General features: G+C 36.2%; 1 protein-coding gene across 2 annotated transcripts in view; it reads left to right on the top strand.

Moving 5' to 3' along the window:
* Positions 1–888: 888 nt before the first annotated feature.
* Positions 889–18411, top strand: part of TBC1D8B (TBC1 domain family member 8B) — a 51159-nt gene continuing 33636 nt past the window's right edge. For both annotated transcript variants that reach the window (XM_087860342.1, XM_087860341.1), the window contains exons 1-4: positions 889–1164; positions 15050–15160; positions 17297–17415; positions 17994–18219. In XM_087860342.1, the coding sequence (XP_087716468.1) occupies positions 1035–1164; positions 15050–15160; positions 17297–17415; positions 17994–18219 (586 nt within the window). In that variant the 5' untranslated portion in view covers positions 889–1034. The remainder of the gene's footprint in view (positions 1165–15049; positions 15161–17296; positions 17416–17993; positions 18220–18411) is intronic.

Genomic DNA, 18411 nt, shown 5'->3' with positions numbered 1-18411 from the left:
TCAACTGACCTCATTCGCCTCAGTGTTTAAGCAGATGCCAAGGTACAAAGAGGTGAAGGACACCCTGAAAAGGATTTTTTTTCCTTAAAGAGTTTAGTAAAGGGGGGAAAATGTTCATAAATTGTTTAGATCCTGAAAAGGAAAGTCGGAGAAGACATTTTCTGTGGCTAATTACAATAAACACATTGGGGTGGCAGTGGGGGGGGGGAAGGCGCCCATGGCATGAAGAAAATCCTGTGGCTTCTGAAGATTTTATAGTCTTCCTGTACGGGCAGAAAATCTTAATCTAAGAAGATTTTGAATTAGACAAGGAATTGTATCAGACGCCATTTACCGTGTGACCTTGGGTAAGTCACCTCACCTGTCTGTGCTCTTGTTTATTTATCTGCAAGTGGGAAATAATATCCACTTCGCAAGACTTCTGTGAGAATTACGTGAGATAAGGTATATGAAATCGCTTTACCACAAAGTAAGAGCTCATCAAATGTCAGTGCTGCTACTGCTGTTCCCAGCATGGGCCGTTCGTTACCCCAAAATTCCAGAAACTTTGTTTTCTACAGTTTAACACCCTCAGCTGTAAACAGATGAGAAGAAACAACACATTTATACCTGGGGCTCACTTATTTGAACAAAACACCGCTTTAAACTTTAAATAGGCAAAAATACACTTAAGTGGTGGCGGGACGCGCTTTGAAAGCACCCCCACCCCGTTCTCATCCCAGTGGATTGTGGGAATTGTAGTCCCCAGCTCCTGGTCTTTGAGTACAGAAAAGCGAACAGGAAACTACAACTCCCAGGAGGCAAAGAAGCGGGACTATTTCCCTGTCGGGCGGTAGAGCTGTAGGAGGGAATTGGCAATCTCGCTGCCTACGTGGGAGAGAAGGGAGGGTTGGGGGAAGTGTGGAAAACCTGAACCGAAGCCGCTGCTGCCTGAGGAAGGTTTGGTGGGAGGAGAAGTAGAGGGAAATAGACAGGTGGAGGGTGAGGTGAGGGGGGCATCTGGGTCGCTGCTGCCGGGCGGCACAAAGTTCGCGATGTGGCTGAAGCCTGAGGAAGTGCTCCTGAAAAATGCGCTGAAGCTGTGGCTGATGGAAAGGTCCAACGACTACTTCGTGCTGCAACGGCGTCGGGGCTACGGTGAGGAAGGCGGAGGGGGTCTCACAGGTAAGCTGCGGCCACCACCACCCCCACCCACCTCGGGGCCGTGCTCGCTGGTACTTCAAAGGCGGCGAGGAAAACAGTTACTCGTCGCCACCCGCCGCCAGATTCTAAAACCCCGGCGGAGGGGATGGGGTTCTTCTCCCGCCACCACCTTTCCGTCGCCCTCCCTGAGTCCTGAGAATGCCTCACCGGGCGAGCAGCTGCTCTTTGGGTGGGAGGAGGAAGGGTTGGAGGGGTCCTTTCTGAGGCGGAGGAACAATCAGAGGCAGAGGAGGGCTTCTTAGGCAAAGTACCTGCCCGGGCGCTTCCCACGGGGGAGGGGGCTGATGACGAGTGTTAGTCCTCGACAGGTAGCATTGAGGCTGGTGACGGGGCCAGTTCGCAGTTGTGGACTTAACTTTTTTCACAAAATCCCCTATCGATAATCACCATCCTGGGGAGTGCGTGTGTGTGTGTGTGTGTGTGTGTGTGTGTGTGTGTGTGTGTGTGTGTAGGCGGGGAGGATGGTGAGAAAGGGAGGAGCCCCAGTTACATCCTGAGGGATGGGCTTCAAATGAGAGATTAGGAAACGGGGGGGGGGGGGGTGCGGGTCAGAGTGCGGTGAGGGTCTCAGAATTGCTGACCTCTCCCAATTTAGCGTCTTTTGACTTTGTCACCCAGTTTTCAGTCCTTGGGATTTTATTTCAGAGTCACCGTCGTAATCCGTTTCCCTCTCGAGGGTTTGGCGCTGCCCTTTCTTTCAAAGCCACGATTGTAAGCAAACCAGTGGAACAAATGGAAGTTTAACTCTGGCCGCCGAATCCATCCTGCCTTCGGTGATTTGATTTGCAAATCCAGAACTGTCCCTTGGTCAAGTGTTGAAAACCTCCAGAGAATTTTTTGAGACCTCCCGTCTGGGGTGGGGGCATTGAAACTTTGGGACACTGGGGAACGCAGAACTCTTTTTCGTGACAATTTGCAGTTTGGTATGGGGGGCTGGAAGTGGTGGGCCAGACTTCACTTAGGCAGAGTGATGTAGCGGGAAGAGGGAAGAGTGCAAAAACCTGTGTTTTAGTCCCATCCCCATCTCTTGTTGAATGGCGTTCGGCAAATTCTTTAATTTATTCAACCATAAACGCCTGCTGCGTGCCACATGGAATGCTAGTGTACAAAGACAATTAAGATTCACTTCCCCGCCTTTGAATTAATTGCTCATAATCTGGATAAAGGGGAAGAGGGTCGGGTTAGGGGGAAGTAACCAGTAAAGCAGGCAAATTAAAATTAGAACCAAATAATTGAAAGGTTGTGTAAAGATTCACGGAGGAGATGGCATGGCTTTTCCTCCTCTGTGAAATGGTGTCTACCTCACAAAGTTGAGAGGATAAAATGAAAGATAATAGGTGCCAAATCAGTGTATGTTGTTAAGATGCTGATAAATGTGTGCTGTTCTTTCCTCTTTTTCAAGCCCCCCCCCCCCCCAGAGTGGAGAGAGTTCTGAGGTTCTACAGGACATTTTTTTTTTAATTTTGCAAGACATCTTCATTTCATCCAGCTTCTAAAAGGGCCCTCTTGAAAATATGGCAACAAAAATTGCCTCGTTAAACTTCAAATTCTTTTCTTGATTTTTAAAAATTACAGGTGTTATTTTGCAGAGGAGACTTTACATTTAATAGATGCATATATTTTCCTGGTTAACATTTGAGAATCAATGTTGATAAATACCAAGTGACATAATTTACCCTCTTTAGTCCATGGAGAACAGGTCAGAGTATATTTAAAATAAATCTTATAGCCCTGTGTTAGAGTGTAATATTTTGGTTCTCCATTTTATTTGACCAGAATTTTTATAGTGCTCTTGTCCACATTACCAAAGGAGTATATTTCACTTTGTACAACTGTGTTCCTTTGAAAAATAGTAGGTAAATCAGATTCTTGAGAATCAGATCAGTGTAATATAGTGTGAAATAGTTTTTTACTTATTGCAGATTTCCTTTAAATAATCTTTCCTTGTTTTCTGTTTTTTAGTTTTTCATTTGACATGTTTTCTTAAAACATGGACCATTTGCACCAGTTTCTCTATTCAACCCACTGCCATGTACTCTTCAAACCCATATATGTAGAATAAGAGATTTGTCTGCAGAAATAAACGAAGATTTCTATCACACATGTATGTTGTGAATAGCCATAACCCCATATTGTGGTCCGTGTGTCTGTCTGCATGATTGTTTTACCTGTGGTATTTTGAAAATGCTTGAAATTTCCACATGAGTGCTGCCACTATATTACATGTAAATTAAGCAAAATGGGTCAGAAAGGAGCAGAGGTGTTTTTAAGGTTTGTTTGGTTCTTTTTGGTCCAGAGGAAAAGTGTGTGCTGATTTTCATAACTGCTCAGTTACTGTATTTTTACTCAAAATTGTGAAACCAAGAGCTTTGCTATGCTCTACCACAAATCCACATTTGGATTAGCTCTCACAGGAGTTTGACTGGGCGCCAACATAAGCTTGCCTTTGTCCATTTTGTTTGCTGAAATCCAATGTTATGTGCTACCCCTTTAAATGATTCCTTTATACATTTTGTTTCGTGAAGGAGAGATAATAACCATCTAGAAATGTTAATAGTTGTACTTTTCTTTAAGATTTTATTTCTTTGCCATGTGATAATTGGCACTAACCACCAGCAATGTAATGACTTGAGCTGTGGACTTGGTGAAGTTAGTTGACTCTATTTTTTTTTTCAAATAATGAAATTGGGGCAACAGAGAACCCTAGGGTGGTCATAACAGGAGACTAATTGGTAAATTAGAATTCCGAGGTCCTTTTCTAAATTTCTGAAACATATCTAACGGATATCTGGTAGATTACTTATCATTTGCCAAATTTATCTTAATTGTTCCGGTTCACAGCAGGGTAGGATATCTTGTGGAAATTTTTGTTATACGTAAAGGTTATTTTATAGATAAAGTAATTTGCTTTCATTTAGAGAAGTAATTCACCCTTCCGGGTTTTTGCAGTTACCTTACATTATCCCTTGATCCTCCTGGCTGATAAAGGTAATGACTTTCCAGTGGCATCTAAATTTAGCACCTGGCTTTATGTAATTGAATATAATTTATGCATATTTGGCTTATTAAGCACAAATCAACAATTTGCTCTGCTTGGTAGATTGGAGCTACTACATGAGTGGAATTATGGGGCTACATTCTAGTGTATGTGATTTAGGAAGACCTGCCAGTCAGGATGCTTTCATTTAGATTATTTGTTGAGACAATTTTATTCTTGAATATTCCATATCTGAAAATCGTAAGCAGGTTCTTGTGTGTTAGATCGATTATCTCCTCAGTAGACCTTGTTTGGGGGTTGTAGAACAAGACTAAAAAGTAAAATTTATTAAAATGGAGAAGTTTTAGACATTGTTTTCTTATCTCCTCTTTCATCTTGGCACCATTACTTTGAAATTAAATCATATGTAAAAACTAGAACATAATAATGTTTTAAATGAGCTTTCCATTTCAAAATATTTTATGATATTTATATAAACTTAACAAATCACCATGTAAATGACTCATCATAATTATACACACACATAATAAATGATAAGGTAGCATTTTAAAGAATTTCTTAATGACCATCCCTCAAAAATATAAGGCTTTCTCTTTTTTTTCCCCACTCCCAACTCAAGGAGCGCAACTCTGAAAATGTTCTCATTTTTTTCTTAGCAAAATATGCCTGCATTTTGTGTTCACAAAGGAACTATCTGATAAAATTTTTGTCTTCCCAGGTGCCATATTATTGGGACCGGAGTACCCAAATGGGCCATGACATCACATTTTAGATAAGGGAATATCAAATCCCCCCCCCAACACACACACTGTAAATTAATAAATATCATTTTGACTTATTAAGGAGAAAAATCCCATAAGGCAACCCTCGGGAGGACAAATCACATTGTGTGCTTTCCTCCTTTACTTCCTCCCTAGAACATTTTGATCCATGTGAAATCAAGTAAAAAATTACAGGTGACCCTTGAACAATGTGGAGGTTAGGCATGTCAGACCCCCCCACCCTGCCATGTGCAGTCACAAATCCACATATTAATTTTGACTCCCCCAACATTTAACTACTCATACCCTACCATTGACGGGAAGCCTTACCAATAACATAAACAGTCAATTAGCACCAATATTTTGTGTATTATATACTGTATTCTTACAATAAAGTAAACTAGAGAAAAGAGTGTTATTAAAGAAATCATAAGAAAGAATAAATACATTTATATTACTGCACTGTATGTATGGGGAAAAATCCATGTATAAGTGGACCTGCGCAGTTCAAACCCATGTTATTCAAGGGTCAAGTGTACTTTATTATTTTTTTTCAAGTGTACTTTAAAGATGGCTAAAATTAACAACATAGGAAGCAACAGATGTTGTCAAGGATGTGGAGAAAGGGGAACCCTTTTGTGTTGTTGGTGGGAATGTAAACTGGTGCAGCCACTCTGGAAAATAGTGTGGAGGTTCCTCAAAAAGTTAAGAATAGAACTCCCCTAATATCCAGCAGTTGCACTACTAGGTATTTACCCAAAGAATAAAAAAATACTGATTCAGAGGGGACAAATGCACCGTGATGTTTATAGCAGCATTATCAACAATACCCAAATTATGGAAAGAATCCAAATGTCCACTGATGAATGGATGAAGAAGTTGTGATGTGTGCATAAAATGGAATATTACTCAGCCATAAAAAGAATGAAATTTTGCCATTGCAGTGATGTGGATAGTAGAGAGTATTATGCTAAGCAAAATAAGTTAGTCTGAGAAAGACAAATACCATATGATTTCACTCATACGTGGAATTTAAGAAACAAAACAGATGAACATGGGAAAAAAGAGAGAGGCAAACCAAGAAACAGACTCTTAACTATATAGGGAACCAACTAAGGGTTGCTGGAGGGGAGGTGGATGGGGAGGTGGGTTAAATGGGTGATGGGTATTAAGGAGGGCACTTGTTGTGATGAGCACTGGGTGTTTTATGTAAGTAATGAATCACTGAATTCTACACCTGAAACTAATATTGCACTGTATCCTAACTAGCTGAAATTTAAATAAAAACTTGAAACTACAAGAAATAAAAAATAAAGTAATAAAAAATAAAGATCTCTTTTTTAAAAAAATTATTTAATTCCAGTATAATTAACATACAGTGTTATATTAGTTTTAGGTGTAAAATATAGTGATTCAACAATCCTGTACCTTACTCTGCTCATCACAATAAGTGTACTTTTAATCCCCTTTATCTTATCACACATCCCACACCCACCTCCCCTCTGGCAACCACCAGTTCTGTATATTTAAGAGTCTTTTTTTTTTGTTCATCTCTTTGTTAATTTATTCATTTATTTTGTTTCTTAAATTCCACATATGAGTGAAATTATATGGTATTTGTCTTTCTCTGAGTTCACTTAACATCATACCCTCTAGATCCATCTATGTTGTTTTGAGTGAGAAAGGACAGCTTCATTGGTGGTCTTAAGACGTGAAAGATGATCACTGTCACCACTTTTTCTTGGTATCAGTGGAAGGATTATTGACTGCATACCTATAAGCCTCAGGAGTTTTTTTAGATACCTGTCCATAACACTGCTCTCTCTTCTTTTCCCCTCCCTTGCTTGTTGCTAAGGTCTTTCTTTCCTTAAGCATAGACAGGAAACCACTACTCCACTTCACCTTAGGATCATGAATCTTCAATCCTCAAGAGTTAAGTTAAAATAATAATAATGATGTGGATTGTATAAAGAGGGGTTTTTTGGGCTAAGATATTGGAAATTTATAATGTAAGTAGGAAACTAGTATTTGCTATCAAGTGGATTTCATTCTAATGGGGAAAAAAAAGCAAGACTAAAAAGTGATGACATGGACCAACTTTCATTTTTCCAAACCTCCTACAAAGCTAAACTTTCTCATTCAAAGAGATCTTTAAAAGTAACTTTTTACTTGGTTTCACATGGATCAAGGGAGGGAACAGAGCACAGTGTAATTTGGCCTCCCCAGGGATTACCCTATGGGATTCTCTTTTTAATAAGTAAGCTACAAGCCAACATCCATAAATACATCTACACACCACTGAGTTCACTGATTACACTTGCTTCATTAACCCTGCTACCTTTGTCTTCCCTGATTCTTTAATATTTTTATGTCTCTATTCAGCTGTAATTGTTTTATAAAGGCTTTGTTTCCTCATCTGTAAAATGGGAATAAAACTTGTCTTCCCTACCTCATGGCATTGTTCTGAGAGTCAAATGACTTTTAAAACTTGTGAGCAACAATATAACCATCTGATATTCATTTACCTATTAATGGAGTGCCATTTTCTGTAGGGCCAAAGAAGCATCTATATTTATACCATTTTCCCTAGTAATTACTTTTCCCATGTTGTATACAGAAATTGATTTGGAGTAGTAACATTGAATATGTCCAATTTGCAATGATTCCACTACAAAAGTAAAACACTGCTAGTTATTCAGTTACTTTGGTATGATAGTGATTATGCATTTATGATTTATAACCAGAATGATATACAAGTATTAGAATAAAATATCACAGCAGCATTTAATTTTTATCTATGATTGCCCAAAACCTGGAAGTTCTCCAACAGCACTTGTACAGATAAAAGCATCCCTTCTACAGATAAAAGCATCACTTGACTTACTGAGTGATATTGAAGAATACGTATAACTTTAGTCACATTAGTTATATTTTTCAGAACATGATACTTGAAGTAGAAATGATTCAGCTGGTGAAAACCCATGCTTCTCATGGAAAGTTACTGTTGTGGAAGGACTATGGATGTAAAGTAAGCTAAAAACTAATAATAAAATAAATGACACTATAATGTTTACCCTGTTGGAGTACAGCTATGACATGTATTTTATATTACCTTTACGTTAGAAAATCTGCCCAGTTTTCCACCTTTTGCTGCTGCTATATAAGCACAAAAAGTAAGAATAGATCCTGTATGTGGTTGTAGAGGATACATTCATTTAATAGATACTTACCAAGTGCTTTCCAAAAACCATTCATAATTTAGTGGGACAGACAGATAGTAAACAAGTAAACAAGCAAATATATAATTAGTGGGGTAGTCAGTAATGATATCTGCCTGATTTGGGTGACTTACTGTGGTGAATGAGGGGTATTTGAAACCCCCAAAACAATTTTCCAAGGCCAGTTCTGGTGTGAACTATGCTTATCAGATGTCCTGTGAAATGATACAAAGATTCCTAAATGCAGTGATTAATAATAATAGGTGGTATTCTGGTGGCAGAATTCCAATGTGACATCTGAGGAGCATCTTGTCAAAAAGCAGTTTGTGTTGTTTTTGAATTAAATCAGCCAAATATGAAAACTAATGATATCTGGGATGTGGTTTGATAGAAATGAAGAGGATATTCTAAGCAGGACTAATAATATGATAGTGTAAAAGCAAAAGATGGCAGTCACTGGGGACACAACAAGTATTCCAGGTTCATTTATTTGTGGTTGGAAATATGAGACTCAAGATAAAATGCCCTCAGCAACTAGAAAATGTTGTTGAAAAGGAGTGCCCTCATCTATGGAATAGGAAAACCTGAGATAGAGAATTGAAGGTACTTGAGAATTAAACCTTTGTTGTTTTTTGTCTCCACTGTTCTTTCAACTCCAGTCTAGATGGTCATATTTTTTTTCTCCCTTACTCCAGTATAAAGAAGTGAAGTTTTGAAACAATCACATTTGTGATTTTTATCATTGTATTAGTTGTCCTCTCATTTTATACTAACAAAGATTATGGTTAGCTTTAGGACTTCTAAATAATGTTTTTAAGTGCTGTATCATTTGTATGTCTAGTTTTCAAGTAAATGTCTTTGGAAGAATGCAGAGAGAGGGAGAACAGGACAAAGAAGAGTTATTTTTATTAACTGTTTTCCAAAGCTCTTAGTGTAAAGTTGGCAGCTTTCAAAATGCCAACTGTGGCTATTGGATTATTCTAAAATAAGCATTCACAGTCCTGTTTTAAGGACTTAGATCTGGTAGCAAAAGCAATAGAATCAAGAATACCCACAACCTCTATTGAGAACACTACTTTCTCCTATTTGAGTGTATTTTCTACTAAGTGTGTCGGCAGTTTACTAATTAGTTTGTTCATTAACATTTAATGAAGTTGAGATTATTAAAAATTCAGTAAAGGTGTACTTGTTTGACTTTGTAAACATGGCAATTTATGACAAGATACAGAATCCACTGTAAAGTTCTAGCAGTCATTTCTATGGCCAAAATTTATAATCAAACATTTTACTTAGAATGCAAATAAATCTTGTTTGTAATTAAGAAGTTCATTTAAATGACTCTTCTACAGCTAGAGCAGTGTTGCCTTACACAGTGCCCTCAATCTAGTTTACAAGCAGAAAGAGACACTTGTCAAACTAAAGTGTATGAAATTAGTACATTGATAATGAGTACCATCTTTAAGCTGTGGCTGTTTTAACAGCCTCTCCAACACTTAGCCCTTGGGGTCCTACCTGTTTGTCATTATCATTGACCTAATACAAAACAGAAATGTTTGGGGCACCTGGGTGGTTCATTTGGTCCAGTGGCCAGCTCTTGATTTCAGCTCAGGTCATGATTTTGGGGTCCTGGGATAGAGGCCCTCCCCCTCCACACTCAGCGGGGAGTCTGCTTCAGGATTCTCTCTCCTTGTGCCCCTCCCCCTGCACTCTCCCACGCTCCCTCTCTCTCTCTCTCTCTCTCAAATAATCTTTTTAAAAATTTTATACGCAACTAATAAATCATTGAACAGTACATAAAAACTAATGATGTACTATATGTTGGCTAACTGAACATAATAAAAAATAAATTTAAAAAAATTTAAAAATGTTTTAAAAATTAAAATTTTAACAAATTTGCAAGTGTCTAAAAATTGAAAGGGACAATTAACACCATAGATCAGTTATCTCAACTCTGGCTGCTTATTATATTCAATTGAGAACCTTTTAAAACAAACTAAATGACTCCAGGAGGGATAAATGACAGAAGATTGATGAAATGTTCATAATTATTGAAGTTAGGTGATGGGCACATGGAAGTGTCAATATGTTATTTTCTCTATTTTTTTTACATTTGAAAAATGGTATAATACAAAGTTAAGGGAAAAAATAGAATACCCAGGCCATAACCCAGATAAATTAAAATCTCTGGGCTTTAGTAGTTTCAAAACTTGAGTAGTTTCAAAAACTCCAAATGATTCAAATTTGAAGTTTCAGTCAAGTATCAGTGTCATAGAAAATAAAATCAAGATTCAGAAAGATCTGGACAAGTTAGAATGCTCAGTTGACATCAGTGGGATAAAATTTAATATGGATAAATGTAAACTGCATTTAGGGTTTTTTTTCTTTTTAATCAGCTGTACAGGACAGAGAATACCTAGGTTGGTGCTTGTATTTGTGAAATAGGTAAAAGTAGATTAGTCAGTCACAAGTTTAATATAATATGATGTAGTGGCTTAAAAAGCTAGTATGATCTTAGACTGCATTAATAGAACATAGGAGCCCACAATATAAAAAAACCTGCATTTATTCAGATCATATCTGGCATTCAGGTTTGAATGGCACATTTTATAAGAGACTTTGACAAATAGGTACGTTAAGAGAATGGTAGAAGAAAAATCTCATATAACAGACAATCTCATACAACAAACAATTGAAAGAACTAGGGATATTTTAAGCTAGGAGAAGAGAAGAACAAGCAAGGGGAGACAAGATAATTATAAGATAATCATAATATTTGAAGACCCATAGCATTGAAAAGAGAATATGTTTTGCATGGTCCCAAATGCTATAAGGAAATAGCATTTTGTTTAGTCTAAGAAAGACCTTCCTTTTTCTTTTTTTAAAAGTGTGTAAGAAATAGCTTTATTTTTTTATCTTAAAGGTAAAAAATGTTCATTGTAAATGTTTTAAAAAATACGTATAGGTATAAAAAATTAATGATCACCATCTTCCCACTGCCCAAAGATAACCACCATAACTAGGATCACCTACCTTATTTGTGGGGCCCAGTGCAAAATGAAAATTCAGAGATTTTTGTTCAAAAATTAAGAATTTCAAGACAGTGACAGCAGAGAATTAAACTAAGTAAGGGCCCTTCTGAGCCTGGGGCCCTTTGGACAGGTCACAAGCCCATGAAGCTAGCCCCGACTATAGCATTTGGATATATAAATCCTTTCATATTTTAGAATGAACTTTCCAATTTTTTATTATGTTCAGTTAGCCAGCATATAGTACATCATAAGTTTTTTATGTAGTGTTCAAGGACTTTCCAATTAATAGAAAGTACCACCAAAGCAATAGTCTACCTTGGGAGAAGTAAACGTTCTGGAGTTATAAAGGAATAAGCTAGGCTTTTTATCAGAGATACTATAGAGTGCATATGCTAGAGGTTGGACTACATGACCTGTTAAGATATTTTTCAGCTGAATGGTGCTTTATCTCTATCCAGCTAAAAAGAATTTGTTCATAAGCAATAATCATTACCTGCAAATAGCCTGTTTTAAAAAAAAAATGGTAGAACCTTGCTTTTTTTGTTATCTTCCTATGCTATTTAATAAAAAAGTATTATGATAATGTATATACTTAAGAATTTTGGTGTTACTTGTATGGCTGGATGCAATCAAAACCCCATAGACATTACCAGGAGCTAGAGCATTGGTACCTTACTCACTATAGACATTCAAAGGATGATTTGAACTTCTTTATAATTTTAAATCTCTTATTTTGTCATGTAGCTGACGGTGTTTATTCTCTTCCCAATTTACTATAGCTATAGATATTCCCATGTGTAGGCTGACTGATGACCTTGGATGTTCAGGCTGTCAGATAATAAACCTCTGTGTACATAGAAAAGCAACCCAAAGTTATCTGCTTGTTTTCTTTTACTTTTACAACCCAGGCATTGGCACATATTAATTCCTGATTGACTTGCAAGGACTTGATGATGATTATAGCTTAATGAGCTGGAAGAGTTCCCCAAGTGACTGGAAATGTATTCTAGTGCTAGCTTCCAAATTATTTGTTGTATAGCTTTATACTGACTGATTTAATGTACTTACAAAAACTGAACAATTTCCTTTCTATATAGTGTAAGGCACTTATAATCTTGTGAACACGTTTCTGCGTCTGCTGCTGCTGCTGCAAAAAAATGACCTTTCTTGTCAGTAATTTTGACTGCTTTGTCCCCAGTCTCACCGCTTTCTTTTTTTTTTTCCTTAGAAGATTTTATTTATTTGAGAGAGAGACAGATAGTGACAGAGATAGCAAGAGTGAGCACAAGAGGGAAGGAAAGGGAGAAGCAGGCTCCCGTTGAGCAGGAAGCCAGACATGGGGTTCAATCCCAGGACCCTGAGCCGAAGGCAGACGTTTGGCGCCCCGTCTCACAACTTTCTGTCAGAAACCTAATTGTTACTATGTTACTCCGGAATGATTATCTGTGGCCTCTGCTTTCTTTTCTGCCTCCTCACACATCCACACTCCCACCATTAGTTTTCAGCTGAGCCATACTTTTTTTTTTAACCATTTTGCTCTTTCTCCTGTTCTAAAACTACTTTTTCTAGTGTATGTAAGTAACGAAATAGAATTTAAGCTGGTTTTATTTAAAATGTGGTAAAGGCAAAATAAATGATTTTCCTTATAAATTTGAAAATACTTTTTTGAAATTTTTAGAATTTAAATTCTTGAAAGGCAAATCTAGCAGCTAAAACAGTGCTGTTTAATAAATACTTATATTTAAAGTTATAATTCCTTTATTTTGACAATTTTGTCAAGTTGTTAAATGTATATTTATATACACAGACATTCATACCCTTGATTTTGTTTTTCAACTTGAAGAGAGTTACCTCTTTTGGTTCTTTTACTTCAACTCTTTTTCTTCTGAACATTTTCACTTTCTGGTCTTCAAACTGAGAACATTCTCCTTTTTTCCATTTCCTGAATAATTTCAATCACATTGCTCTGAAGAGGCTATTTGTGATGTTTAGCTCCTACTTTTCTTTCTTTATCCTTGATCTCTTAGCCAAATCCAATTTCTCACTGTCCCTTTTTCATGCTAAAAGTGATAGAATTTTTTTTTTATCTCCAAACCTTCCAGGAATTCCATCATTATTCGTTGAAATATAATCACTTCCTCTGTCTCTCCTCCTCATTCCCATTCTCTTTTCCCCAGTGCCGCCTCTTTCATATTGTTGTCTGGATTTTCTTATTTCTATTTCTTAAACTCTTCCATTCATACCAGAACATTTTTCATATCAGATCACTTTTTTTCTCTGTTATCTGTACATGTTGCCATTGCCAAAATCTTTCTTGATACTTTACCTCCATTATCAAAACCCTGTGTCAGATTGTTAATTGATATTATGCTGCATTTGTGACCCCTATTTTTATTTTTTATTGATTCTTACATTCACTCTTACCCTTTCCTTTCAGCTGAGCCAAATTTCTCTTTATATCTTTCTTCTACCGCCTAATCTTCTAATTTACCTCCCTCAATGCTCATAATAACTTCCTGCCACACATCTGCCAACCTACCTACATTCTCAAAGCTTGCTTGTAATCTTAACTCCTTTTAAGTAAGTAAAGATAGGAAAATAGACAAAAGCCTATTTTGTAATTGGTTTAAACTTTTTCTCAAATTTGTATGCTAAATTAATGAGAAATGCCTTATAAAACAACACCAACACTCAACCAATCAAAGCTTCCAGAAAAGGAAAGTAGTTTTATATATTTCGGTCATCCCATTGAAATTTTGCTCCTGTTGTGCCCAGCAACATGTTGAAAGGGGGGATACAAACCCAGAAGACATGATTATTGTCCTCAGAGAACAAATAATCTAGGTAAGGAGACTAGATTCATATACATGAAGCATTGAGAAAGTAGCTATAGTAACTAGCCTAATAATTGCTAGGTTGTATTGTACAGACTTTAAGTGTTCAAAGTAATCAGGGAAAAGAGAAGGCATTATTGCTTGGGGTTGCCAGTAAAGATTTTATGTGGGAAGTGGGTCTTGAGGAAAATGTAGAATTTGGATTGGGGACTGAGCTAGAAGACTTGCATAGCATGTATAGGTAAAAAGAGAATTGCTTAGCAAAGATTCTAACAGAGAAATTAGTTGTTTGTTAAAGCAGCAAACTTTGTTCTAGGGAGGAGTAGGAAATATAATCAGATAATTACATTGGAACTAATTGATCAAAAGCCTTGAATTCCAAATTGAGGAACTAAGAATTGTTAAAAAGAAAATCCCCTTCCTATACATTTTGGTTAATCAAGGTTTTATCTTGTTTAAATATCCAAGATTTTCTAGTATAATAATAGTATTTGTTAACATTGAGTGCTTTACTGTGTGGTAAGCATTGTTCTAATTTTTATGTGTAATAATAGCTGATTTCATCTTTACAACAACCCTTTGTGGTAGGTTCTATTTTAACCCCCTTATTTTACAAATGAAGATGAAGAAAAGGTAAGTACAGCTGGTTCAATTTGGCACAAGTGACAGAGCTGGTATTCAAACTCAGGAAATCTCTGGCACCAGAATCTACATATACACACCTTATAAAGGATATAGATGAGTGCTGTAAATATATAGTGAGATTTGGACAATTGAACCTGACTTATTTTTTTTTATTGAAAGATAATTTTCTCAAGCACTGCTCATGTTGCAGCACAGTAATCTCTTCATCCTGAATATATTTTTTCTTTAAGAAAATCTTTATAAGAAAACTTTGGGCTAGAAATTTTAAAAAAGATTAATCCATTGGTGATTTTTCAGATGAAGGGATACTGGTTTTATGTTTTGTAAAATCTTTATTTCAACGGTCTCTTTATTACAACAGGGCTTCTGGTTGGGACTCTTGATTCAGTTTTAGACTCTACTGCTAAAGTTGCTCCATTTCGCATCCTACACCAGACACCAGATTCTCAAGTTTACCTGTCAATTGCATGTGGTGAGTACAATTTTTAAAGTGTATAATCCAAACAAATAAGGATACTAAGAAATTGAATGTTTACGTTTATTTATACTCCCCAGTTTTGATTTAGAAAGGAGTTAAACGTGTAACTCTACATTGACAGAATAGCAAGACATCTAATTGTTTAGGGAAGAAGGATTACAGATAATTACAATTTAAAAAAAAAATCCATTAGTGTGAAGGACCTGAAGCATGTGTTCCAGCAAATTTTAGGCAAATTTTGGTCAGCACTACTGCTATATAATTCCTTTCTTCAACTTACATCTGCTTCACCCAACTGCTGAGAAGATGAGAACTCCTCACACTTCATCTGTAATAATTCAGATTAGGGGAATCAAGCCCAAAACTACAGATCATCCCCTAAGAAAGTATAAGCCTGAAAAATTGGAACATTTTTAGTTACACACCTACTTTCTCACAAAAGGCCTTATATCCTCGAAATAAGGAGAGATGTCTTACTGGTAATGCTACATATTCGTTCATGCTGAGGTGGTTCAGATGTCTCCACGTATATACACATTGTAGATAGAAAATGAATTAGGATATTCTTCCTAATAAAACAACTCAAAATTTTTTTAAAAAACCCACAATGACAGTTTACTTCTTTTATGATGCCATTATAATGTTGGTCTAAATTAAAATCCCAGATTTCTGGCCTTTTTAATGTTGAAAGACTGCCTTTTTCTCTTTCTTTCATCTCCGCTTCTCTTCTCAAGTAGATAGATACACTTAAAAAAAAAAAGCATGTGAATTCCTGGATAGTTCATATGTGTGAACATACAGCATACCATGAATTTTTAATGATATGTGGCTTATCTTTTGCATCTCCCTATATATTTACTATAACATTGCCGGTGAGTGTTTTCTCTTGGCTCTCTTAAATTGAATGCCATTTAAACTAAATGAAGAAGACATTATACCTGCTGACATTATGAGACATTTGTAACCTCAACTCTAAATCTGGTTGGTAGAAATTATTTAGGGAAAAATATTCATTCTACTTTAAAGAGGGGGGATTATTATGTAACTTATTCCCCCAAATTAAATGATGCAGAAATATAATAATTACCAACTTGAAGCCTCCTTATACCTAAAGGACCAAAATAAAGGCTTAAATTTTTCCCATGGCTTTTATTTGTGATTCATTAAAGAAAGTTATTACACTTCGTATTGTGACTTTAGTAACATGAATACAGTTTCTAACTGGATTGTAGGAAATAGGCAGTTTTGCAGTTTCAGTTAATGTATCACTACCATGTATCATAAAACATACTAAGGAGCCAAGATGTTCCTTTTGAATGAGATTTTTATAATCCACAATGCTGGGGAGATCTTAAAGGTATCTTAAAGGAGATCTTAAAGGTAAAAGGATCTTAAAGATCTTTTATAATCCACAGTGGTGGGGAGATCTTAAAGCCTTTAAGATCTTAGAGATCTTAAGTTCTTCAAGCCAAAGCAACCCAGAGCTAACTGTAATATTTGACCCTCAACAAGCTACCTAACAGTGATCCAGCAGGTCACATGGATTTACTTGCTACAGGGTTTCTAATCTCTTTGATGAAACTTCTTTGGGTTAACCAGGCCTTTTAATGAAAAGGGTGATGGAGCAAAGGCTTCGCCTTCTAAGATAAGTAGAGTTGCCACAGTTGAAATGCACATTTATACAGTGTGCACGGTATTGTCATGTGCATGCTGTTTGTAGTCACACAGATTATAGGGACAGTACTGACTGTATTATTTGAAGACCACGGATTAAATTATATATTTAGGTTCTGGCATTCTATATATTCTCTTAAAAAATATTGGTTGCTGTAGGCACCAGTAACGGGCATCTTGTTTTCAGAGTTTTATATCTTTTCTCATGAGTTGTACTTACATTTTCCCCTTTCATTAAATATTTTAGTCTTTCCTTTATAATAAAAAATAGTATTTATCCCTACATATACAGATGAAGTAGAAAATAAATGTAATTAATATCTTTATTCTTTTATGACCATTTCTGAAAATGAGCAAATATAATTTTATTTCTTTTTAAACTAAGCTTGTAACTATCAAGAGCAGTTTTGTTGTGGAGTTTCCCTTGAGTCTTTATTCTCTTTCATTATTAATCAGGAGCCAACAGAGAAGAAATAACCAAACACTGGGATTGGTTGGAACAAAATATTATGAAGACCTTATCTGTGTTTGATTCAAATGAAGATATTACTAATTTTGTACAAGGAAAGATAAGAGTAAGTGATGGATATATTTTGTAGATGGAATACTAAAATCTTTGACCCTCTTATTTTAGGATCAAAGGCCATGTGGGAAGGTCATTGTTTTACTGACACCTTCTGGGATGGGCAGAAGTACACATTAAGTGTCAGAATCAGTGCTATAGAAAATTATAAAGTCAGTGATTAGTTTTTGGTGCCTTGTGAGTGCTCTTAGAGATATTTTCATTTCAGTATTTCTTGAGATTGGAATTTGGATGAATCCTTCACTCAATCAAAAAAATATTTAGCAACTTCAATCCTGGGTTTCAGCACCAAACAAAGCCCTCAAAAAGCAAAAAAAAAAAAAAAAAAAAAAAAAAAAATTAGCACCTGTATTTGTAGTAGCTCCTTGTGAGGCATTAGAAAAAACCTAATTACAAAGTTAAAGAAAATTTGCTCTCCTATGTCCTAAGAGAAGCATTAATGTACACACATATATACATATATGTACCTTGTGGATATGTTCAGTTGTATTCAGTGAACTGTTTAAATATAAGATGTATTTTTATTTATAGGTAATAATTAATTTTCAAAAAACATTTTGTCTCCTTTAGGGATTGATTGCTGAAGAGGGAAAACATTCTTTTGCAAAAGAAGATGATCCTGAGAAATTTCGAGAAGCCCTTTTGAAATTTGAAAAATGTTTCGGTTTACCAGAGCAGGAGAAGTTAGTGACCTATTACTCATGCAGTTATTGGAAAGGACGCGTTCCTTGTCAGGGTTGGCTCTATCTTAGTACCAACTTTCTGAGCTTCTATTCTTTTTTGTTGGGATCAGAAAGTAAGTGGTTTCTGTTGCTTACCATGACTTTGAACTTGCTGAGTGACCTGTCAACTCTCTGGTGTTGTTAGGTTGTATATAAAGCAATAAGATTGATACTAAGAATAATTAAACTGTACATTAAAAAGTTCACTTCGTCTAGAGAAAGAATCCTTAACATAGGAGCCATTGAAAGTATATATAGAATGCCTT

Source organism: Ursus americanus, chromosome X (genome assembly GCF_024610735.1).
Source record: "Ursus americanus isolate L20-20 chromosome X, mUrsAme1.1.p, whole genome shotgun sequence".
Lineage (NCBI taxonomy): Eukaryota > Metazoa > Chordata > Mammalia > Carnivora > Ursidae > Ursus > Ursus americanus.
This window is presented reverse-complemented; position numbering and strand designations above follow the sequence as displayed.